Source organism: Sceloporus undulatus, chromosome 9, assembly GCF_019175285.1.
Source record: "Sceloporus undulatus isolate JIND9_A2432 ecotype Alabama chromosome 9, SceUnd_v1.1, whole genome shotgun sequence".
Lineage (NCBI taxonomy): Eukaryota > Metazoa > Chordata > Lepidosauria > Squamata > Phrynosomatidae > Sceloporus > Sceloporus undulatus.
In genome coordinates, this window is record NC_056530.1 from 36,877,090 (window position 1) to 36,902,934 (window position 25,845).

At 46.0% G+C, this 25,845-nt stretch overlaps 1 protein-coding gene across 4 annotated transcripts in view; it reads right to left on the reverse strand.

The window, feature by feature from the left end:
* GATAD2B (GATA zinc finger domain containing 2B) overlaps positions 1–25,845 on the reverse strand; it is a 68,438-nt gene that overhangs the window by 17,974 nt on the left and 24,619 nt on the right. For 2 of the 4 annotated variants that reach the window (XM_042440229.1, XM_042440226.1), the window contains exon 2: positions 6,078–6,407. In XM_042440229.1, coding sequence (XP_042296163.1) covers positions 6,078–6,406 — 329 coding nt within the window. In that variant the 5' untranslated portion in view covers position 6,407. Of the gene's footprint in view, positions 1–6,077; positions 6,408–15,929; positions 16,087–22,931; positions 23,153–25,845 lie in introns of those variants that run through there. The other 2 variants (XM_042440227.1, XM_042440228.1) reach the window with 2 other exon arrangements.

The following is a 25,845-nucleotide window of genomic DNA, read 5'->3' on the forward strand; positions in this document are numbered from 1 at the left end:
ATTCAGTCCCATGCAATATGCACCTTACCTTAGAAATGACATACTGTAAAGGATGCATAAAGATTGTAAATGGGTCCTAGAGCGAATCAGGCCTGCACTCTCCCTAGAAGCCAAGACAACTAACCTGAGGCTGTCATACCTTGACCGTATCATGAGAAGACATGACTTCCCAGAAAAGATAATGCTTGGTAAGGTGGAGAGCAATAGGAATAGAGGAAGCCATGGCCCTGAGTCTGCAAGACCTGAGCAGGGCTGTTGGTCATAGGGTGACTTGAGGACTTCTCATTCACAAGGCCGTCATAAGTCAAAGGTGACTTGTAGGCAGCTAACAAAAACAAAGGGATGCAATGCATTTTGGAGAAATAATATGTGCACAAAATCACACATACCTTCCAAAACTGAATGGATAAAAAATGTGCAACTGAAGAAGATGCATTAGTAATTGGCCATTTTTCATACTTTTAAATGCTTTCATTAACAATGTGTCCCTGGCATGTTACTTCCAACTCTAATATTTCTAAGCTCTGGACCTGATTTCGTTTAAGGATGCTTTATATGTCCAGAACTCTGATACCATCAGTGTATATACACGAATCTTCTGAAGGTTGAGGTCTCTGCCTTGAGGAAACTCCGGCTTTGGTTCTTTTCTGCATTGCAGAATGGTCACAGAACTTCTGGAGTTTGGTCAATGATCAAAATGACATCTCTAATGACTAATCTCATGAATTAAAGTCAGCCATAGCCCTATGCAAATAATGTTAAACTTCTGCATTACAAACTGATTCCAGACCAGGCCTGGTTGCTTTGTCCACTTGCTGCTTGAACATCTGAAACAAAGCTAGTCTTGCAGATACCTATTTTTGTTAGTCACCCTGGTGAGTTGGAATGACTTAAAGGCAACCAAACATTACAAAATGTTCCTTCTTTCTTTCAAGCCAAAACTGCTCACCCAAGCAGAGTGTTCAACTAATATTGGCGGTTGGCAAGTCACATAGTGTTCACCTGGAAAGGTGAATTCACAGCCGGTTTAGAATACAAAGCAGAACAAGGTCCTTTTTACATTCTAAGATTCTGCACCATTGTACAATATAGTACAAGAAGGAAGCCACTCAAAAGCCCTGAATTCTGGGTTCTTTTCTTGTTATTAACCGCATTCAATTAATTAACAAAGGGTCAGGTTTGAAACCTCAATTAACATCTAGTTGGATCCAATTAATATGTTCAAGCTTGGAGGCCTAGAAATAAAGCTCAAGCAGACAAACCATCAAGACCTCTCAGATATTTCTGCCCCTTATTAAGGAATCCAGGTTCTCAACTAAACAGGGGAGAAGAAAAGGGAAGGTTGCCCCTAAGGAAATCATTCACAAGTGGCCCAGTTCAGCCACGTGATGGACATTTAAATTAGAGGGGCTACAAGGGAAAAAAGTCCCTTTAGAAGAGAAAAACCCTATAAGGTTCTTTAAAATGACAAGGCAGATGAAATACCTGAACTCCACGCTCATTGCTAACTTTGGAAAGATTCTCTCTTGACGTGGGGGAGCTGAAGCAGAGACTGGACCCGACGCGACCGAGAAGTCAATCACTGGGTCCCAAAACGGCCGCCACTTCCCATCACTCGGAGACGGGTGATGTAACGGAGCGGTAACCAATTGCTGTTGTCCACCATTGTGACATCACACCTAGACAAAGGGAGGCTCAGCTGGGGCATATATATATATATATATATATATAGTTGGCAAATGCCCCCAACAACCACTGGGTTGGGAGTGGAAATGCTTTCCACCCGCACATCAATTTTAAGTCAAAGATGGAGAGTCCCTATTTGTATGTAATAGAGATAATTCAACTCGGGTGCAAGACTGCTTTTGTAAGTGGAAGGCTTTGGGGGAGTGGGGTAATGCTCCAAAGAACAGATGTGGAGTGGGAGCAAGAGCATTGGGAATGAAGCACGGTAGGAAAGGTGGGTCTGTGCATGGAAACACATATACCTCTCGGCACCAAAAATGTTTAACTCTTCTGTTTTGCACATGTGCATGTTTTCCACCGCTACTCAAAGTACTAGGCATTTGCTTCTTTTAGAGAACCAACACAAAACTGAGTCTCCAGTGAATTCAGGGTTCCAAAGAGGCTAGATTCCATGGAACCCATGCAGAACAGCTGCAATCTACAGAATGCCCAGACTTTTTATATCCAGAAGATATGCGTCTTTCCAAACTTGACACTGCCACTGTGAAAACTAATGGTTTGAGGGGAGAAGAAAGTAACCAATGTAAGAGCTGGGGATTTCCAACGTACCCAACTAGTTCTGCATTAGACACTGACTTATTATGGAGAGGTGCGCCGGAGCTTACAACTGTGTGATGAAAAGACATCCAGAGAGGCTCCAAAGAATAGCATGTGTAGGCTACCTGCACAGGACATGTGAGAATGACAGGTCTCTGGAGATAGAATCATAGAATTATAGTTGGAAGAGATCGCAAGGGCCATCCAATACAAATCTCTGCCATGCAGGAACTCTCCGTCAAAGCATACCCAACAGATGGCCATCCAGCCTCTGTTTAAAGACCTCCAAAGAAGGAGACTCCATCACACTCCAAGGGAGTGTATTCCACTGTCAAACAGCCCTTACTGTCAGGAAGTTCCTCCTAATGTTGAGGTGGGATCTCTTTTCCCTGTATGATTTACATAGATGGTTTACACAGGCAGGACCAAGAGAAACAGTGGGAAAGAAGCGGATGGGTTTCTTGCTCCACTCCTTTGTTTGACCATCGATTTTGCTGTGGGAGCTTGGGAAAAAAATCCCACAGAAAGATCTATGGTCAAAGGAAGGAGTAGAACAAGGAACCCATCCGCTTGTTGGACGGTGGAGGTAAGAGATGATGCTGGGTGGTTGAGTTACCAGCTTTACCTGCTGCATATAGCTCCTGTTACTCTGAGAGTGGGCAGAAGGGAAGGTTTGCAATGCTCAAAGGAGGAGGAGGAAGTGGTGGTGGTGGTGTCATATTGAAAGTAACTCCATTGATAAAAAAAGCCTTTCAATTTACCCCAGAATCCTTAGGTTGCTCCCCGTAGAAGGAACTTTCCAAAACTCGAAGCAGGATTGTCCAATCTTGGCCTAACTTCAAAAGCCTTGGTTAGGTTCTTGCATGGTGGGCAGTGCATGCCTGATTTATCTGGTTACGGAATACCCTCCCATTAGAGGCCCGACTGGCGCCAATGCTGGTCCCATTCCATCACCACATCAAAACGTAGCTTTTCATTATCGTCTTTGGGTCCTAAGTGATTTTATCCAATCTGCACATGTGTTTATGGTTGACACTGCTTTAAGCTATTTTGTCTGGCTTGAATGGTCTTATGTGTTAAATGGTTTAAACATGTGTTTAGTGTCTTAAAATGATTCTGCTTTAAATGGTTCTGAACTGATTTTATGGTATGATGCCCAGAGAGATACAGGATGGGATGTCAATATTTTAATTAATTAATTAATTAATTAGTTAATTAAACATTTGGGCCCTTGATGAGAGCATTTTGCCCCTCTCTAGGTGGAAGACAGGAAGAAAGGGAAAGGGAAAGAGAGAAAGGAGAAGAAGGGACAGCTTAAAAGTGGTAGCAGAAAAAGAGGAAGAAGGGGTGGGCACTACCTTTTTCTGGTTCTGCATCCGCACACCACTGGCTCAAACCCTGCCTATAATAGCCATGCAATGTCTAACAGACTATCCGCAAGGGAATCTGCCCCCCATCCTGATAGGTTAATATTAAATACAATGTGGAGGAAGTTCCACCGTTCTGGATGGTCTCCATAAACTATCTAGGGGACCTACCACACAATACATTTATAGCATGTTGAGTCTACTTTAGCTGGCATGGCAACTTCCTATGGAAACCTGGGATTTGCTAAAAGGACCAGAATCCATTTGATTTTGGAAGCTAAGCAGGATCATCTCCGGTTAGTACTTGGATGGGAGACTGCCAATGCATACCAGGGTGCTGTAGGCTGTCTTTCAGAGGAAGGAACAGGCAAAACTAAAGTCAGCATGAAGACACATACACACGTTTAGAATTCAGACAGCCAATGTGGTGTAGTGGTTTGGGTGTTGGATTACAATTCCGGAGACCAGGGTTCGAATCCTCTCTCAGCCATAAAACCCTCTGGGTGACCTTGGGCAAGTTACGTTCCGGTCAGCCTCAGAGGAAGGCAATGGCAAGCCCCCACTGAAAAAATCCTGCCAAGAAAACCTCGTGGTTTGACTTGAAGGAACACAACCACCATAATAACAACAATAATTTAGAATTCACAACCAGGATTTCATAGGAGGAAGTTGTGACATCTGAAGTGGGTTCAGTGCTATAATTGTGTAGCGTGAAGGCCTCAGATTTTACTTTGCCACCTGAAATAGGCCCCTTCCTCTCTGCCACTCCAGCGCACCACTTCCGTGATTCTAAAAAGCAGTCCATCATGGTGCTTCATCAATGCGAACCACTCCTTCACCAGCATACCACAATGCCAAGATCCTTCTGTTGGAGCGCAAAGGGAATAGATATGACCAGCTAGCAGAGGCGGTGGGGCAGATGGTAGGCAGGCAGCCCGTGCCACGCACCAGGCGAACAGAGTGTGGCATCTAAGGCACTGCTGTCTTGCAGGCATCTCTTCTTCCACCCACGGCTGGCATCTTGTCTCCCTGCCACTCATGACTGCATGGCTGAGTCAAGATTTCACAGCTCAAGATGGAGCCCACGTCAAGTCTTGGGTTTTCTGGCATCTCTTTCTGTCCACCCCCCCCCCCAACGTAGGGTGTGAACATAAGTTATGAGGTCTCTATGCACTAGAGGACAAGGGACTGTGAACACAGTTTCTTGGGATAATGGGTGGCACCTTGCTCATCATTTCCTTTCTCCTGCCATTTCTACCTACTTTTCTGCTCCTGTCCCCTGAGAAATAGTGAACAAGGCCACCCCATAATCTGCATGACAACCTTTTGAAGCTTTTGTCTTAAATCAGAAGTATGATAGACAAGATGACAATGGGTGCAAATACCTCAAATAAACAGGTGAAACAGTATAAACTGATCCCTCCACATTCACCAGGGTTAGGGGCATGGGACCCCCGTGAATATGGAAAAACCACAAATAACAAAAACAATATATTTTCACCTGAGAGAACATCTCTCTAGGAATCTCTAGATCCTCTAGTGCAACTCTGTGGCCAAATCTGCCAGACACAGACCATAAAATAGCGCCGGAGGAGCTACAAAATGAAGTGGAGTGTTCCCTCTAGGAATCTCTAGGTCCTTCGGTGTAACTTTTGATTAAAGCTGAACATAGAGTTGCGCTGGAGGACCTATATTCCTAGAGAGAACATATTAATAAAATCCGTGAACAATCAAATCTTCAAATGTGGTGGGATGAGTGTATATTAAACATGTAGAAGCTATCATCCCAATCCAATAGTTTCAAAACACAGATGTATACAAACGCAAACAGAGCTATATGAAAACTGCACATATTACATGAGTCGCAAGCCTACAAACAGGGTCTGACTGTGTGGGGGTGCAGAGGCCAATTCCCTTGATCCTTCTTTGGATCACCTCCCACTTCATTTTCTTCTGAAGCTCCTCTCAAACTGGGAACTGGAAATGACATTGTGTCACTTCCTGTTGGCATTTTGAAAAGGAATAATAGAATCATAGAGTTGGAAGAGACCACAACGGCCATCCAGTCCAACCCCTGCCATGCAGGAACTCTCAGTCAAAGCATACCCGATAGATGGGACTACAAAAAGAAATCGGAATATTGGGAGATAGTGTAGGGTTGTGGGTGGTTGTGCAGGTAGGGATGTCTACATATATTTGGGGAATTTTCTGTGTGGCTTCCAGGCAAAAATTGTCCCCAAATCACACTTTGGGGTCTTGTTTCTCCCCTGAACATAATGTGTGTGTGGAGGGGGGGGAATTGTGGTGGATTTGCACACTTTCCGCTTCCCCTTGAGAGCACATGGGACCTTTTTATAGTGTAGCCTCCATGTCTCTGGAATTTGCCCACTGTTCTTGCCAGTTAGACCCCAAGGGCCTTCCCCTTACCTTCTCTTTGCACTCATGTCCACCGGCTCGTCGTTGATGTTCTCCTTCCCCGGCCTCCCTGAGGACCGGCTGTCTGCGTGGGGCCGCAGGTTCCCGTTGAGCTTCTCCTCATAGACTTTCAGGCCATCCTGCTTGACCGGCAGCTCATGGGGCACCTCGATACCCGCCAGGTCCTTCCTCTTGAGCAATGCCAGCATCTTCAGACGCTCCATGGCTTCGTGGCCCTCCATCTTCAGCCTCTTGGCGAGGACGTCATCCCGCTCGTCGGCTTGGTCCAGGCTCCGTTTCAAGAGGTTCAGGCGCAGGGCGTCCTCTGTCATGCGATCCATCCTGCGTCATGGGAGGAAGATCAGAGAGCGAGAGAGAGAGAGATGGGTGAGAGTGGGCTCGGGAAGAGCAGAGGAATTGTCACAAATCTGACAGAAGTGTCATCTCATGTGCTGCACATTTCCTAGGTCAGGGTTGGGCAAACTGTGGCCTGTTGACCATGCAGTGCCTGGCCCCCACTTCTGCGGCACCTGAAGTCCCATTAGTCACCCAAATATCCCTGAACACCTTTATTTTTAATAAAAGTGTCATTTTCAATTGATGTTTGCCTCCAAGCCACAAAGAAAGCTTCCCCAATACATGAAAATGTGAAAATGTCCCACCCCCATAAGTACCCCAAAACTCTGTGCTATCCTAAAATATCTTTTACTTCTTGTCACCAGTTTGAGACGGACAGTTGAGGAAAATGGAGATATTTGGGCTCGCTGTGAGAATGTGGCCTGTGGAAGGTTTTGGGCTCCAATGCACCTTCCTAGCCGATGAATTTACAAGATGGGGAAGGCGACCACGGATCAAGACAGTTAAATGGAGCATCCAAAGTCTGTAGCACTGTATCTCTCAATTCCAGCTGCTGTGTATAACAGTGGAAAAGCTATTTATCTTTGTGCCCTGTACTCGCCAACCACTGCCTTAAATGAAATGGTTCTAGTTCACCCAGGAGTATCTCATTCTCTGCAAAGTGCAGAGAACACAGTAACTTTTTGGCTGCACCAAGAAGTTACTGGAACAAAAAGTGAACGGTTGCCTCCAGCACTTCAGACTGTTTTACGGTTGTTGTTGTGTGCTTCTAAGTTGTTTCTGACTTATGGCAAGCCTAAGGTGAACATATCATGGGGTTTCCTTGGCAAGATTTGTTCAGAGGAGTTTGGCCACTGCCTTCCCCAGAGGCTGAGAGAGTGTGACTTGCCTAAGGTCGCTCAGAGGCTTTCCATGGCTGAGCTGGGAATCAAACCCTGGTCTCCAGAGTCGGAGTCCAACAATCAACACCACTCTCAGACTGTTTTAGCTTTATCATTTTAATGCATGGTGTAAGCTCCTTTGGGTCCCCTGTGGAAGAAAAGCAGTATATTACTCATTAATTAAGTTTAATAGGTTTTTAGATTTTAAAAAATTGTTCTTATTCTTTTAAGCTGTCCGTTATACTTTTAACATGCAAGCCAGCCTGCGATCTATTTGGATGAATATTTTAATAAATAAATAAATAGATAAATAAATAAATAAATAAATAAAACTACATGCCTGCTCTTCATGACCTGTTTTATTTTTGCTCTTGATGCTAATCAGTCATTAGCGAAGGTAATGTATATCGTGTGTTTTAATACAGCAAAGATTTCCCTTGGTCGACAGTAAATTGCTCAATTGCTTATTTGCAAGCTTAGCAGATAAAATTCTAATGAACAACTCCCTCCAAAAGCCCCAAAGCAAACTCCAACACTGGAAACAAACTATTTTTTTTGGAGGGAAGGGATGCGTAGGATGAGGGCCATAAAAAGTAAACTAAACTAAAATACCTTTTAGAAAGAAAAGAGCCATTTAATTTTAAACGACATTCTAAGAAGTATTGAGTAGCTGATGAAAACCAAATCAAAACAGCACTAAGAACTTTGCTTCCTCCCCCCCCCCCCCCCCAAAAAAGCTTGCTTAATACATCTGGGCATAACAACTCCAGTTTGAGAAACCACAAACAACAGGGAAAGGTGTCCTGCAGCTCTGGGGCTACTGCAAAAAAGACCCCGCTCCAGTTTTGCGGAGAGTAATTTTCTATATGTTTAAGGTCTAAAAAATGATGGCTTTCTTTTAATACTTAAGTTTCTGCTTGCAAGGAAGGGGTACAAAACAAGGACATCACCTGGGTTGGTGAAATGACTTTTATCACCCCTAATATACACACACATACTGGTACATACACAGAGCAAGACCTCTCTTTGCTGTTGCTACTACTGTCATCAACAATCCAGAACCACTATGACTTCCAAGAAGAAGCGACAGAAGGAAGGGAGGGGAATGACTCAATGCATTGCGCCAGTCAAAGCATCAATGACTGTCCCAGGCCTCCATCTTGATGCATCCAACTTTAGCAGGGGTTCCCAACCCTTTTGGCCCGCGGAGCCCTTATTTCTATAGCCGAGCCCCTAAGAGGCCTACCCTATGTCTTACAAGTTAATGGGGTTTAGGAGTACAGTCGGCCATCCTTATCCATGGATTTTTTTATCCATGGATTCAAGCATCCACAGCTTGAAAATATTCCAAAAAAAGTATAAAAAAGTATAAATTCCAAACCTTGATTTTCCATTTTATATAAGGGGCACCATTTTGCTCTGCCATTATATTTCATGGGACTTCAACATCCACGGATTTTGTTATCCACAGGGCATCCGAGAACCAAACCCCAGCGGACAACAAGGTTATTCTTTCATTAAAGATTAAACATTTCTTTCATTTTCCTGGAGTGGCCATGGAGCACTTGGGAAGTGCATGCAGAGCCCTAATTTGGAGCACAGGTTGGAAACCACTGATCTTGACCATCAATCTCTCTGTTCATAGCACTAACAGGAGTCCCTCACAATATGTCCAAAGAGCAGCAAAAGAAGCTTATAGCAGATGCAAGAAACTTAGAAGGATGAGGAAGCTCTTTCGGCTTGAGAGCCACATTCATATGAAATCATACACTGTGCAGAGCATCTCTGGGAGCTGGGTATGTTTAGCCTGGGCATGTTGAGGATGGAGCAAGCTTGTTTTCTGCTGCTCCAGAGAAAAGGGCCCAGAGCAATGGATTCAAACTATAGGAAAAGAGATTCTACCTAAACATAAGGAAGAATATCCTGATGGCAAGAGCTGTTCAACAGTGGACTCCGCTGCCTGGGAGTGTGGTGGGGTCTCCTTCTTTGGAGGTCTTTAAACAGAGGCTGGATGGCCATCTGTCAGGGATGCTTTGATTGAGTGTTCCTGCATGGCAGAATGGGGTTGGACTGGATGGCCCTTGGGGTCTCTTCTAACTCTATGATTCTAACTGTAGAGAAGCACTTGGAGCAACACTCCAAGTGGTGGCTTGGGACTATAAGCAAAAGGTTAAGACCAGCGCAACCAAAGGCCAAAACAGACTGCGGAAATAATCTATCTTGAGACCACTTTAACTGCACTGGCTCAGTGTTTCACTTTCTGACAGTATCTGGTCCTGAACAGAAAAAGAAACATGCCATGGGAAAGGAGGTTTCCCACAGGGCTGAATGGGGATGCTAGGAGGACCAGATTTGGCTCCAGGGCTCAAGGTTTCCTTTCCATAGATAAACAAGGACGGTGTCTTGAGCATCACTCGAATGCCCATGGAGAATGTTCAGAGTACACCTGAGATAACTGAATAAGAACCATATATCCTAAGAATGCCTCTGTGGACAAAAGAAAGAAAGGTGCAAATATTCTGGACTGCTAGCTGGCTGGCTGAACAAATCATGCACTTGGGTAGAACTGCGGTAATAAAAGCAAACATTTTGCCAAGGCTTTTATTTCTCTTTCAAAACGATCCCCATTATAAGAAATGGAAATACCCTTCAAGCGACGGCAGAAAGAGATTTCTTGATTTGTCTGGCAGGCAAAGAAACCCACAATAAAATTTAAAACACTGTTAGATACTGAGGAAAGGAGCAGCTTGGGTGCCCCTAGTGTCAAGTTGTACTACCAGGCCTGTTGTTTTGTAGGGCTGAAGGAATGGATATTGCTTATAGAGGTGCGAGACTCTTGGAACACGAAGGCTGCAATTCAAGATTTGGTTGGCATGGTAGTCTTTGGTATGATAAAGGCAAGGTACTTGCTAAATTTAAGTCCTGGTGTACACTCATCCCTCCATATTTGCAGCTTTGATTATTCACAGATTTGATGAATATGTCCTCTCTAAGAATATCTAGGTCCTCCAGTGCAATTCTATAGTCAACTTTAATTAAACGTTGCACTGAAAGACCTAGAGATTCCTAGAGAGAATACTCTATTAGGCCTTTGTAGCTCCTCCACTGCAGTTCTATGGTCAGTGTCTGTCAGAAATTGATCACATAGTTGCCTTGGAGGACCTAGAGATTCCTAGGCAGGTGTCCTCTCAGGTACAAACATTGTGTTTTTGTTATTTGCGTTTTTTCCATATTCACGGGGGTCTTGTGCCCCTAACCCTAGAGAGTATGGAGGGACAAATGTATAATGGTTATATGTTCCCCCACTTGCTCTTTTCATTTTGTGTTTTCATTTTCTGAACCTATATTACTCTGACTGTGAATTGGATTGTGTTAAAAAAAAAGTTAATAAAATAGTAATAATAAATCACACATTCACATTCATTATTGCGACAACTTCTTTTATGGGAGCCCTGCGGGGAGAGCCTCCTCCTTCTCTGGAGCAGGTTTGGCTGGGAAAGCATTTTGGAGAGCAAAACCAGAGCCAAAAGTAAGGCAGCTGGGCAGGTTGAGACATGCTTATGGGGAGATGTGCGAAGTGTGTATGCATTTGGTATGTGCGTCTCAGGAACCAGGGGTGCCAGGCCATGAAAGAGTTCTGCCATTAACTGTCTCCCCTTTAACCACTGGATCACCACTCCTTTCCTGGGAACCCTCATGCCAGACCTCTCTGCTTCAGTACTGACCCAGCTGCCCTTGGCACAAGACTTTCTTTGTTCCAGTCCTCACTCGGCACGACCCAACTTAACCCGGTCTCTTCTCACGGACTACAAGCAGCTCTTCTCGACTCAGACCTCTGCCCAGCTCAACCGGCCCCGCTCATTACGCGGCCGCAATGAATCAAAAGTGAATGTATACCAGAGCCACTTGAGTGAGCCGGAGCCAAATGTTGCCCTCAACTGCCCTCCCTGGCTTTGGGATTACTCAGCCAGCGTCAATTCCGTGGAAATTGGCCCTGGCCTCCAATTTTCTAACTCAAGAGAACCTTTACAAGGTTGAGAATCAAGCAGGTTGGGCTGGGACTTGGGAGATCTAGGCTTAAGGTCTCAGCTGGTGATCTAAGGGCTGTTCATCTCTCTCAACATGGCCAACCTGCCAGGGTTATTGTGAGGATTAAAGGCAAGGAGAGAGGGCAAACCTGTAGGGTATCCTGAGCTCACCTGAGGAAAGGTGGGATGTAAGTATAGTCACTGATTTTGGCTGAATCACATTTGGGATTTTTAAAAGCACCTACCGTATATACTCGACTATAAGTCGAGCTCATGTACAAGTCGAGGGCAGATTTGGGGGCCAAAATTATGGATTTTGATATGACCCATGGATAAGTCAAGGGTAAAACTTAAGGGCATGTAAGAAAGGATCTAAAGGAAAATAATGCCAAAGAGTTTGCAAAATTCCAGCAAGACTAACTTTTTTTGCTCACCTTAAAGGCTGGTGCTTCCAGAGCAGTATACGCTCTTGTCTTTCAGAAAGGGAATGGCTCCAGAGTTAAGGTACATCACTTACATTGACCCATGGATAAGTCGACTCAGGTTTTTCTGGTCCATTTTTTGACTAAAAGTCCGAGACTTATACATGAGTGTATACAGTATTTCCTTCAGGAGAATCACACTGGATGAGACCCCATAGGTCAAATCCAACCAACTAAAGCATCTCAAGCCAAGTAGCTGTCCAGCCTCTTTCTGAAGACATCAAGAGAAGAAGACGCCACCGCCTCTCTAGGAAACTGGTTCCATAGCTCAATTGCTCTTACTGTTAAGAAAGTCCTTCTAACATTCATGGCCACGGACTTTCCTGACCCCAAATAAGTGCCCTACTAAGAGCTGTGGAAGTGTGAAGCAGTAACAACAGCAGAAATGACAACAACAGCAGGCTTCAAGAAAGGAGGGAGATGTGGTGTGGAAGGAAGGAAGGAAGGAAGAGACGGGGAGAGGACACACAAAATGAAGATAAGGAGAAATGAGAATACTCAAAACCCCAAGGGAAAGCTATCTCCTCCGACACAGAACAGAAATTGCAGCGATCGGGGAAATCAAATCAGTCGGATTTATCAGTACAAATAAGTCGTGCAACATGCAAAGCTTCTGGGAACAAGGAGAGGCCATGCGGCTGACATGGAAGATGCTGGCCCTTGTCTGACCCAAAGGGCTTTGGCATATTACTTGTCTAGTCCAGTTCCCAGCTAACACCCTAAAAACACTCCTTGCCCTTTCCATTAGCCCTTCAGCAGAAGTGCATAGGAGCTGCCTTCCCAGGTCTAACCAAAAGGTCTGTCTAGCCTAGCATCCTGACAGGCGCCATGCCCTCCCAACACATCTAGCAGTTGAGAGGTATGGCACGAAAGCAACGTCCGTTACAATCTCCCTGGCTTTCCTGTTCTTGCTCAAGGTAAACTGCTCCTCCACAAGGAGGTCTGGACAAATAGCTTCCAGCAAGCTCGCCTTTGCCCAGAGATGGAGAACATCTGCCTTCCAGATGTTGTTAGACTTCAACTTCCAGCAGCCCCAGCCAACGTCACCAGTGGTAAGGGACAGTGAGTACTGTAATTCAAAACATCTGCAGGGGCAAAGCTTTGCTCCCGTCTAACTTTAGCCATTGGGAGAGCTCTCCTCTGTGAATTTAACTCTTTTCCAACCTCACCTAAGTCAGTTTGTTCTTCTGTGCTGGGTGCTGAGTGTTTTACACACATTCAAGGGAATGAACTCTCTACTCAAATGGCAGCAGGAGGTATCTTAACTGAGATTCGGTTCAAGCATGGTGAGCACTGAAATGAAATTAAGCAAATAACGAATAAGGATGGTGTAGGAAGTAGGGATCCAGGTCTCACTTCAGCCAAATCAAGATTACTTTCTGGGAGCCCCACTCTCAGCCTAGTACCAAATTTCCGCTTTTGCATGGCAGTTCCTTCTTCCTCATAAGCCAAGATGCAGGCAAAGATCTCTGTAACCTTCTTCCTCTAACTTGAATGCCAACAGAGGAAGGCTCTCTTCTTCTGGTACTACTCTTGAGACACAGGCAATGGTCTTTCTTTCAGACCTGTATGCCTGGCATTGCCATTAACTATCCCCAGGAAGAACAGACTTAAGTCTAGGGAAGCTCATGCTGCCAACTTCTTTCTTTAGTTAATCTCAAAGGTACTACAAGATCTCTCTACATACTGACTCTACAGACTAACACGGCTATATCTTGAAGCTCAATAATGACCATAAAGACAGCAAGACTTTCCATACCACTGGCCTTTAGCAAACTGCTGCCCACAGAACATGGAGAATCAGTCTTACAAATATGCCCACCAACATTACAGCATGCAGATTTTGTTTAAAGCTAGCCTGCAGTCCCATGCAGGTTGCAAAAGCAAAAAGGCCTGACTCATTTCCGCACTAACAACTTTATCAAACCTGATTAAAACTACCACAGTTGGCCATCCTTATCCACAGATTTTTTTTTTTATCCACAGATTCAAGCATCCACGGCTTGAAAGTATTCCAAAAAAGTATAAATCCCAAATAGCAAACCTTGATTTTCCATTTTATATATGGGATGTCATTTTGTTCTGCCCTTGGATTTAATGGGACTTGAGCATCCACGGATTTTGTTATCCATGAGGGATTTCTTTTACCTGGCTAGGTTGGGGGGGGGGTATGAATGGGGACAACAACTGCAATTTGAAAGAAGGGGTCTCCTTTGCCTGCTTAGAAAAAAGGAGCATGAAAGAAGAAACTCAAATCTTGACATGGTTTGCAGGAAGGGGTAAGCTTTCCCTGCTTAGGAGGGGGATGAAGAAACTGGAATCCTGGCGTTTTAGTGGGGCTGAATGGAGTTTTCTCTGCTTGCTCAGATTAAGGATGAGCTACTGACATCTAACAATCTGGAAAGAAGGGGTTATTCTAGGCTGGAAAAAGAATATTCTGGCTTTTTATTCTCTGAACCTATCTAAAACCCTGTGGCAGGCTGAGTACAATTGTCGATGTCAGTTCTGTAGTAATGCATTCCTGCTGGTCTCCAATGATTCCTTGAAGAACTGCTTCTTAATATTTTTGTCAGTTTCCCCTAATTTACACATAGAGAAATCTTGTAGCACCTTTGAGACCAATTGAAAGAAAGAAATGTCTTTCAGTGAGTCTCAAAGGTGCTACAAGATCTCTGTACGTACTGATTCTACAGACTAACATGGCTATATCTTTGACTTCTATCAATTTATAGAGTGAGTTTAGGAACACCACCCCAATGTAAATCGAGACCTATCTGCAACCTAGCCAATAACAAACTTCACTTGCTCCACAAGTTTATAAACTCTTTGTCAAACCCCCCCCCCCCCACAAAACCCCATATAAGCCAGTGGCAACATTGTTCAACAGCTGGGTTCCATATGAAAACACATCAGAATGTCCCTCCATGTTCACAACAACAACAACAACAACAACAACAACAACAACAGCTCTTAAGATCGTTCCACAGAGTATCCAAGGAAATGCTTTCACAAAGACAGCACCCACTCCTTTGCCCCTTCCCCTCCTGGCAAATGACATTTAGAGGCTCTTAAACACAGCAACCTTCATTCCCAGCTATTGCTACTGGTAATATAACAGAAGAAGAGGCCTGCTGAACTGGACCAAGGTGAGTAGTGTGAGTAGGCAATATGTGGCACACTGGCACATTTTCCAGCCTCCAGTTCTTGGAAGCTGCCCATATTTGACCCAGTGCTGCATCTTGTTATCAAGAGTAGCCTGGAAGGTTCCTCTGGAAAGCTGTGGAACAGGACATGGAGGTGAGGTCTTTCCCCTTTCGACTTTCCTCACAGACTGGTTTGGGGTGGTGGTGAACCCCTGTACATGAAGGTTCCCTCTAACTATGCTGGCTATTAGCTGATAAAAGGTTTCACTTTGCAAATGTGTCCATCATGCTTGACTTTACGCCTACCTTTAACAAGCCCTGGCATTATCTGAATTCCAAAAATATACCTAGCTGATGTTAGGTGGAAGGAAAAGGGGAAAGGGAGAAAGGCCAGGTGCAAGAGAGTGAGCAAGTACGGCTGGGCAGTGCAATTCCTCCCCCTTTGCCCCGGGGCCCATCCTTGGAGAGAGATGGCAGGACCAGCTTGAAGCCTCCAGCCAGCCAGCCACCCGCTGTCAGCTGCTCCGCCTCTGACTTCTCCAGCCGGCACTAAAAGCAAAGTGACGTTGCTGCCGTAAAAGATAACATTTCAAGGCAGAACGCACAAAATGGCTGTCTCCCAAGACAAACCATTTCCATACAATGCTATAAAAAGGTCCACCGCCTAAAAAGGAAATGGGGGCTTGGCAGCTAGGCAAGCAGAGGTTTGGAGTTTAAGGGAGGGAAAGAAGGAACAGATCAAGCCAATCCTATCCTCCCTCCGGCCCCACAAGACAGGCAGCTTAACCCCTGATGCTTCCTTCTGACCCTACGGTTGTCCGCACATTATCTCACATTCTCTTTCCGCGTGCAGCTCGCTCGCTCGCTCGCAAAGCTATGCACCATGCCACAACCACATCTTACATTTGAGGATTTTGGGGAGGGGGAAGAGGATTTTATGCTTAGAGTCAATAGCAAAAGAGGCTCGCCTTACAGATGCAACTGAGATGCCCGCCATCTGCCTTCCGCTGTGATGATCCGTCGCAGGAGAAAAGAGGATTTCTAGCAAAGTTCCTCTGAATGGGGCTGCACCAAGATTCTCAGAAAGCGGTGATCAAGAACGGTTCCATCCAGACACTTCTTTTCGAAGGAAGACGGAAGCAGCTACCGAAGCAGGATCCCTATCAGCCCCTTTCAGCGCAAACGCAGTGGAAACAACACTGCGGCGGCTGCTTTGCCCCCTCTCTTTCTGTGCCTTCGCCCTTCTGGCTAGTCAGAGGCAACTGTTCCAAGGGAAAGGGAAAGGTCTCCAGAAATAAAAGGGTTGTCAACATCCTAACAGAGCTCAGCATTAAAAAAGAAGTGGGGGATCTTTTTCGCAACGCAGCATGAAGGGTGGGGGCCTGGAGGAGGTCTACGAGTCGAGGAAGCAAAATGAATGGAGCAGGGGAAGAGGATGCTTAGGCCTACTGTGATATAAATAGAGCTGCACTCAGTTGCAGGCGAGAGCATAGGAAGTTCAGCTATTTCGCTCCAAGAGAGACGGCAGCCAACGCCACTTCAAAGCAATCGAGAAAGTTTTCGGCTCTGGTTGAGGCTGCAGGGAGCAATAGTAGTAACATGTGACAGCGGTTGGGAAAGGGGGGAGGATTTGAAGAGGGTTCAAGCCATTTTATGCACTTTATTTCAGCAACTCTTGCAAGAACTCCACAAGGGAAGCTAGTGGTATGGGGGGAAAGGACAAAGTCTTACGCTGGTGGTATTAGGGAAACAGGCAGGAGGTTAGACAGAAGGTAAGACAACAAAGCCTTTATCTATTTCTACTTTCAGGTTGACCGGTGTTGAAGAAGAGATTGCAGGCCTGAAGAAAAGCTGCCCAAGCGACAACCAAAATGATCAGCAGCTTGGGGCAACTTCCCTACAAGAAGCCATTCAGAAGCAGTTAGTTGTGTGGGGAAGATGCCTTAAGGAAGCACAAGGTAAGTGCTTATAAACGTATGGACAGCAAAGATAATAAGGAAGAATCTTTTTCTCCCGACAGTCCCAAAACTGTAGAACTGGACCAGCAGGAGATTCATGGCAGGCAAAATAAAGCACTTGCCTGTGCAATGCCTAAGATATTTGCTGCCACATGCCAGAGGGGGGTTATCCAGTGGTAGAGGAACATGGAGCCAGTGTCGTGTAGTTGTTTGAGGGTTGGACTACGACTATGGAACCAGGGTTTGAATTCCCATTCGGCCATGTAAACCCACTGGGTGACCTTAGCCAAGTCACACTCTCTCAGCCTCAGAGGAAGGCAAAACTCCCTTTGAAAAAAAACTTGCCGAGAAAACCTTGAGCCTTAGGTTGCCATGAGTCGGAAATGACTTAAAGCCACACAACAACCAGAGGCAGGTGGCTTTGGAGGTAAAAAAAATATGCCTGGCTTGGTCCCCAGCATCAGCAGCGAAGGAAAGCCAGTGTGGAATAGTGGTTCTGAGCGTTAGGCTACGACTCTGAAGACCAGTTTGGCCATGAAACCCACTGGGTGAGTTTGGGCAAGTGACATGCTCTCAGCCTCAGGGGAAGGCAATGGCAAGCACCCAGTGAACAAGTCTTGCCATGAAAACCGCACGATAGGTTCGCCTTATGGATGCTGTAAGAAACGACTTGAAGACACACAACAACAAAAACAACAACACCAGCCGCTAAAATGTTCAGGGAGAGAGCGATAGAAAAGACCTCCTCCGTCTGAGAATCTGGAGAGCTCCTGTTGACCAGAGCAGACAAATTCCTGGCCAGATGGACCAGCAACCCAGATTAGTATGAGGCTTCTTTCTATGTTTTCTTTGGGAGGGGGAGCCATATGACCCAGGTCCTGACTGTAAAATGAGATTAGACAACATTCTGATGGAGGAGAAGAGGCTTACTGAGGGTGAAGCAACAATTGTATACACGGTCTGTTTTTCAGAGGCCGTCTACCACCAAACTGCAGCCACAGGCACAAATGTAAAAGCATGCTTTAAAAGTATTTAGCTACAAGTAACTAGATGCTTGGCTGAAAGCAAGCATGGCGTAGTGGTTTGAGGGACTCGAGACCAGTGTTCGATTCCCCGCTCAGCCATGAAACCCACTGGGTGACCTGGGGTGAGTCACATTCTCTCAGCCTCAGGGGGAAGGCAATGGTAAACCTCCTCTGAACAAATATGGCCAAGAAAACCCCATGATAGGTTTGCCTTAGGTCTTCATAAGTTGGAAATGACTTGAAGGCACACAATAACCAAGTTGCTTGATATCAATGGGCCCATACAGACAGGCCAAAATAAAGCTGCTTCAGGTCACTTTGGAGGTATGCTGTTTAAATGACTCACGCATCTTAAAAGGCCAGAAGCTGCGCCAAAGCTGCGCTCCAGTCCTTAGGTCTGGAGCATGGCTTTGGTGCAGCTTCTGGCCTCTTAGGACACATGCAGCATTTAAACAGCATACCTCCAAAGTGACCCGAAGCAGCTTTATTTTGGCCTATCTGTATGGGCCCAATTTCTGTTTCTTAACTAAGTCACATCGTAGCTGTCACATAACAAGGGATGACTTCATTCCTTTTGTGACTTTCACAGTCAAGGGGTGTATGTAACCTCCTGATGGAGGAGGAATAGAACATGGTTCAAGTGCTGCCTCGTGTCCTATTATGAGTATGGTAGTTCCAGCAAGGTGAACATGAAGAGGGCGTCTTGTACCACCAGCTAGTAGCATTCAAAGGTTACTTTCTAAAAAGGAACTAAAATAATTGGTAATGCTTTTGAGGATACATTTGGGAAACAGGGTAAGCAAAGAACTACTTTATGAAAAGTGCAATTGTGACAGTAGCTAAATATTCATCAGTCTGCAAAGGGATCTTGATGTAGCACCTTTGAGACTAAGTGAAAGAAAGAAGCTGGTAGCATGGGCTTTTGTAGACCTGAGCCTACTCTCAGAAGCTTAGGTCTACCAAAGCTCATGCTACTAGATTCTTTCTTTCACTTAGTCTCAAAGGTGCTACAAGATCCCTTTGCATAACTATTCTTCAGGGACCTTAGACTACAATGGCAAGTAATTCCTTGTTATAAAAGTAACTTTGAAAGCTACTGCCTTTATTTCCTGCTTGAGACTGCTAACTAGCCTCTATGGGCAAGCAGGATAGGAGGATGGATTCAATAGGCCTTTGCTGCATCTTCTGAGCAGCATGTATGTGTTCTGTGTTTTCAAGTCCTTTCCCATGTATGGCAACCCTATTAGAGGGATTTCTTGGCAAGTTTCTTCAGAGGGCCATTGCCTTCCTCTGAGGATGCTCCATGAGGATCTTCCGAGGATGAGAGAGTGTGAATTGCCCAAGGGCACCCAGTGGGTTTTCAGGGCCAAGTGGGGATTTGAACAATGCTCTCCAAAGTCATAGTCCAACGCTAAAACCACTACACCACGCTGGCTCCATGTGCGTCTACCACTTCATAACCCTCTTCTGTCATGTGGCAGCGCATAACTTAAACAAATTAGGCATGGTATAGGCAAGTGCTTAATTTTGCCTGCTATGAATTTCCTGCTGGTCCGGTTTTCTGGGACAACACCATCTCCCTATTCTACAGATGTTGGTCAGTCAAGAGAAAAAGATCCCTCTTCATTATCTATGGCAGTGATGGTGAACCTATGGCATGTGTGCCAGAGGTGGCACTCAGAGCCCTCTCTGTGGGCACACGCACCATTGTCCCAACACAGACTTCACTAGAGTTTGTCATTAGAAATCCAGAGGTACATGGCACTTTGTGATAAATAAGTGGGGTTTGGGTTGCAGTTTGGGCACTCGGTCTCTAAAAGGTTCTCCACCACTGATCTATGGGATCCGTAGGTTTATAGACAGCACAGAGGGCTAATGAGAAGCCAAAAAATGAATGGAGGGAGTGCATTCCTCCTTCGCTATAACTCTTTGGCCTGGGTTTATGCAGAAGTCCTAAGAATCCCAAAATGGTACAATTTCCGGCTGCAAATTCAAAGTAAGAGGGCTGCTTTATTAAACAAGTTTCTGTATTTAAAGCCAAAATGACCTCTCCTGCTCTTGCAAGCAGAAAGGCAGAATTTCAAAGAGAAACACTTGAATCCAGTCCTCTCCTTGCAGCGTTACTTTTCAGCCTCCAAGGAAAGTTTTTCTTTCGGCTTTTTGCCTACCATCTGAAAATGACAGAATCCGTTTCTGCCTGTTCATTGTACTCCATGTAGACCTGGGTACGAAGACACCGAATGGACTATACTTTTTCAAACTACAGAAGGATCACATCTTGGAAAATTCCTAGTGCGGCAGAAGGCAGAGAACAGAATAGGGTTAGGATGTTTCTTCCCAATATGCCAGGCATCTCTTATAAAACTGAAGAGGGAATTCCAAAAGTGACATTCTCCATTTGTAATTTCAGGTGACATAGGCCCATTGTAACCATTTCTTCCAGTTCTAACTCCCCATTTTGCTGCACACAAAACTCAGGCTGCATAGACCAGAAAAGCAGGGATGAAAGAGACAGAAAGAAAGCAGAGGAAACGCATAGTTTGAGGCTGACTTCAAAAGGAATAACAGAAACACAAGAGTTGGCCATTATGGCTGGGGATTCAGGGAAATGTAATCCAAAAAGTACCATTTCCAAGCTCCGTTCGTCGCGAATGCTGAATAGAACCATCCAGTTTAGTAGAAACCTTCCTCTGAATAGCTTAGTAGTTGCTATGAGATGCAATGTTTCAGAAGCACCCGACGATAATGGCAAAATCACACGACAAAAATCCAGTATGTAATATCAATTATGTATTACATACAGAAGCTTTAACAGTTGGTAGTATGGCACAGTGGTTTGAATGTTGGATTACAACTCTGGAGATCAGGGTTTCATTCCCAACTTGGCCGTGAAACCCAATGGATGAACTTGGGCAAGTCACACTCTCTTAGCCTCAGGAGAAGGCATTGGCAAACCTCCTCTGAACAAATCTTGCCAAGAAAACCCCATGATAGCTTCGCCTTAAGTGGGAAACAACATGAAGGCACACAACAACAGCAGCATCGCACCTTGAGCCCCTGAGGTCAATGAGATTCTCAACCAATCGACCTTTGGCTTAAATCAGCTGGACAAGAATGCTCTCCACAAAGTATGAGATAAAGTCATAATGGATGGGCCTGTTGGAAGCTATTCACTATACCAGCTGAATTATGCCCCCGGCTTCAGCGGCAGTCTATCTCCAAAGTCCAGTTTCCAGGTAACAACAACACTGCCTTCATCCTCTGCTTAGTGGACAACTTGGAAGCAATGGACAGGCTCCTGGAAAAAGCAAGAACTCCTACAAGTTTGTATTTTCACCTCCATCACCGACGCAGCATGGATTTCCCCCCCAAAACACCCCACTCTCAGAGCCTTTGTTCCCAGAGAACTTAAATTCACTGTAAATCCTTAAGGCTTGCTAGAGCTTAGCCTAAAAAGCCGTGGGAATGCAAGACGGAATAGAAGATGCGCACTGAGCATGTACAAAGTGCCCTCCCCTGGTCACCCAGCAACTGCAGCCAACCACCACAGGAGATGCGCAAGTTTAGGTCTTCGAAGAGGGTAACAGAGGGGAAAACAGAAATCATCACATGGAAAAGAGTGGGAAACCCTTGCAGCAGGGTAACGTGAGGACAACCACCGCAACACAAGCTAAAAGCCCCATATAAAAGCCAAACAAACCAGGCACCCAAATGCATCATCCAACAGTGAACCCAAACGCACTATGAAAGAAACTTTGACTCGGGGTATGTACAAAAGTGTCCAGGGCGAAGGGGATGAGAAGGAGAAATGTTGCAGAGTCCAGAGATTGTCCAGGCGGGGATGGATTTAAAGCCTCGTCGCTGGATTTACTGGGTCAAACAGAAGGGGCTCTGCCATGAAAGGTGGCGGAGGCATTCCTCAAGAGACATGGCTTTCAAGCAGCTGAGCATTTCTTGATTTCTTTCTCAGTGTGTGCATGTGTGTGTGTGTTTCAAAGAAGGGTGGGCGGAGGAAGTCGGACAGCGGGGAAGAAAAGCCACTGGCATTCGCTCAATAACTGACCGCTGTAACAGAATTGGAAAAAAATAAAACAAAATAAAAGGCAAGAGGTGGCAAAGGAGGTTTAAAAGACCATTCACATCTTTCTTCTCTCCATCCCTCCACATTGCTGCCACCCTCATCGTCATCATCATCACCATCATCGTCGCCGTCCTCCTCCTCCCATCAAGCCTGAGTGACGCAGGCTGCCTTATATAATAGGGCTGCGATTTCCTAGACCGCAAGGAAGGCCTCCCCCTCCCTCCGACGCCCGCCTCCATCGTCCCCCTCCTCCCTGCCACCGCTTTGTGCTCCGGCGTAGACTTCACACAGGCGCAAACGTGCGTCTTCCAGCCCCTGGCACCGTGCCAGCGCTTCCCTTCGTCAGCTGGCTGCCTCCATTCACAGACTGGGGTTGTAGCTGACATGAAACGAAGGGGGGTGTGGGGTGGAGGAGGAAAAGGGGGGGCGCAGAGAGAGAGAGAGAGAGAGAGAGAGAGAGAGAGAGAGAAAGGTTTGGGGGTATTCTATCGCACCGCCAGCATACCAGAAAGACAATGGAACGCCTTTGCCATATCTCCCCTAAACTGTCTACCTTTCTTTTCTCTCCCTCCCCCAAAATAAATGCTCACCCCCCAACCTTCTTCCTCTGCAGATCCAGACTGGTATCCGCCGCGAAGGGAGCGGGCATCCGCCAAAATAAAACGGTTTTAATGAATGGTTCCACGGAGAGAGCTTTTGGAAAAGGGGGGGGGGATTAAAAAATAAAATAATAAAAACCACGACGTTCAGAAGCTCACGGTCATAAAAAGAAGAATAACATTATTATTTTTCAAAAAAAGGTCTTGGCTAATCCCTAAAGAGCCCTTTGTTTAAGAAGAAGACGACGGAGGAGGAGGAGGAGGGAAGATTTTTTTCGCCCTTTCCAAAAATGAGACCCGAAGCATACTCACAGGTAGCGTGCTCTGCCTCCCTCCTCGCCTTGACAAGAGGAGGGGAGAGACAGACAGATGGAGGGGAAGACAGACCGGGAGCACGCCAGGAGGGCAGGGGGGAGAGCCAGGGTCTTTTTTCACCAGGAGCCCCCTCGGTGGAACATGGGCGGCCGCGGCGTGCCATCCCCCTCCAGGGACCTGCCGGAACCCAGTCGTGGAACGGGCACGTCCCTGCCAATCATCTGTGGTGCCGTTATATTAAACAAAAGAAAAGGGGGGGGGATGCTTACTTTTACCCATGATGCCTAGCGGGGGCAGGGGAGAGGGGAAAAAAAATAAAACCAGTTGCAGCCGGTTTGTAACCTCAGGACATGGAATTATCGCTTTAAAAAAAAATTAAGTTGGTTGTGGCATAGAAGAGCCAGTTAACTGCTGAGGTTTCTAACCCCCCCTGACGCCGTCACCCACTTTGCCCGCCTCCTTCTTTCCTTCCTTCCTCCCCAACCCCATGGCTTCCATCATCATCATCATCATCATCAGGTCTCTCCCACTTGGTTGCCCCCCCACTCCTTTAAAAAATACCCTAGGATGGCATCTTGCCAAACTTTGCGTCTCATTCATAAGTGTGGGCTCCCTTTCCCTGCAAGGGTCCCTTTTTCCTCTCGCTTTTACCAAGTAACTGCCAATACTAAAATGAAGGGGAGAGGTTAAGGGGGGGCAGAAGAGGAGAAAGGACCCACCACCACCACCACCACTGGACACCTTCAACATGGAGGCCTAAAGAAGGATCCTTTCAAGAGAAGATGGTAAAAAGGAAGCCAACCTGTGTCCGGTTCTTGACATGTCAATGTGGAACACGGATAGAAAACGCAACTTGACTACCGTGGAAGTTGGCAGCCTGTTTGCCACCCATCCAGTTGTCTCAACTGGACACAAGTCGGGTTGCAAGTGCTTGGCTCGGCCTCAACGCTGTCTGACACGTCTTGCCCCTTGGTGACGTCCAACCCCAGGCCGAGTCATGAAAACCCAACCTAGATGGAAAAGCACCAAGGATAAAGGCCAGCAGACCCTAGCATCTTTCCTCCAAGCCCCTGCTGAACGGAACTCAAGTTATCAAGATAAATGGAGACTCTGAGATGTCTCCAACACCAACGTTGGGTTCAGCGTTCCAACACCCTGACCAATGTTGAGATTTTTTTACTACTAGGAACAAATGCTCCATGGCAGTCCATCCTTCACTTGGTGCAACTGAAGGCACTCTTGCAATGATTTATGTTTTTGACAATATCATTCCCCCCCCCCCCCGAACTGAGCAAACAACCTACCTATCCTTCTATGACTGGCCGGGCTCTTTCCCCCCCATTCTCTCTTGGTTGAGTGCCTCCAAGCGTTTGCTGGGAGCTGGCGTCTACTTCCAATACAGCCCTTAGTAGCACTTTAGCTATTAAACTGAACCGGTTGAAGCTTTCAAGGCCAGTGCTGGGCAATACAGGTCTTTCATCACAGAGCTGTAGGGAAAACAGCAACAGCTTAACATACAACTGCAAAGATGCGGGACCAACGGCAGCTTTGAAGTTAGCACCAGAAGTTCAGGACAGCTTCTGCCTTGTCTGTATGTGAACCGATCTGAACTAGGAACAACCTGAAACAAATCTGGATTAACTGTATCTGGAGGTGTAGCTCTCCAATGCTGCCTTTTTTCTACATTTGGAAAGAGTTATGCAAAGCTACCTAATTTTTAAACACTATATTTCAAACTAGCAGGTACGATGGGTTTTAAAAATGTTTGTTTTACAAGAGGAAACACCCACTGAAATGGTGCTATGGGTATAGGAACTTTCTGCTATGGGTTGTAAGGAAGCAATGCTTCTCTGCATTCCTTTGCCCCAGTGACGCCAATATGCCAGGCAACTTGCCATCCTATGGACCCCAATACAACTTGCCCCAAGCCAGGAAGAAATATATGCTTTGTTGGAACACTTGCCTCAAGCGGGGAGCTATCACTCCACTGCTTCGATCTTAGATCCAGAGTAAGGAATGGTTGGCAGAAGGCAACCCTCCTGGAAAGCTGTCCCCCACTGACTTACATTGAAAACAAGGCCGGTGTATGCTTAGGGATAGGGCTTTAACAGGGCCCCACAGATGTCCCCAGTGAAGTGGGCAGCATACTGAAGCATGTTTTATCCATCTCACAGAATCCAGGGTGGTGGTGGTACAATTAAGAACTTAACTCAACCCCTTTCTACAAGTCCTGTCCCTCTATTTGTATGCTGGCTTTTGGTCAACATGTGCTGGCGTGTCACTACAACTCCCATCAAGCCTACCCAACTTAGCCAATGTGAGGAATGTTGGGAGTTACAGTCCATCAGCAGGAGAGCCAGCATGGCATAGTGGTTTGAGTGCTGAACTACGACTCTAGAGAACAGGGTTCGATTCCCGGCTCAGCCATAAAACCCATGGTTGACCTTGTCACACCCTTTCAGCCTCAGGGGAAGGCAATGGCAAACCTCCTCGGAACAAATCTTGCCAAGAAAACCCCATGATAGGTTTGCGTTAGGGTTGCCATAAGTCAGAAACGACCTGAAGGCACACAACAATAACAATAACAACCATCCATCAGCATGTGGAGGTATGCATCATTCCCACCCACATCAGGTCCAGCAACTGCCCTCTGGAAGTGAAGGGGATAGTTACAAAGCTGGAAGGAAGGGAAGCAGGGGTGATGTGGGTTCTAGATGCTGCCAGGTAAAAGAGAGAGATTTCCAGGTCCTGGGATGAACCCAGTGCTTGCAGAAGAGTCCTAGAAAGAAAGGGACAACTGCAGGTGGAGAAGATGGACAGCCTGAGCAGACACAGCCACTTCGCCCCTCATGTGCCGGTGCCCAAGGGGCAACGTGGAAAGAGCATTATGTCAAAAGCAGCAGGGCCCCAC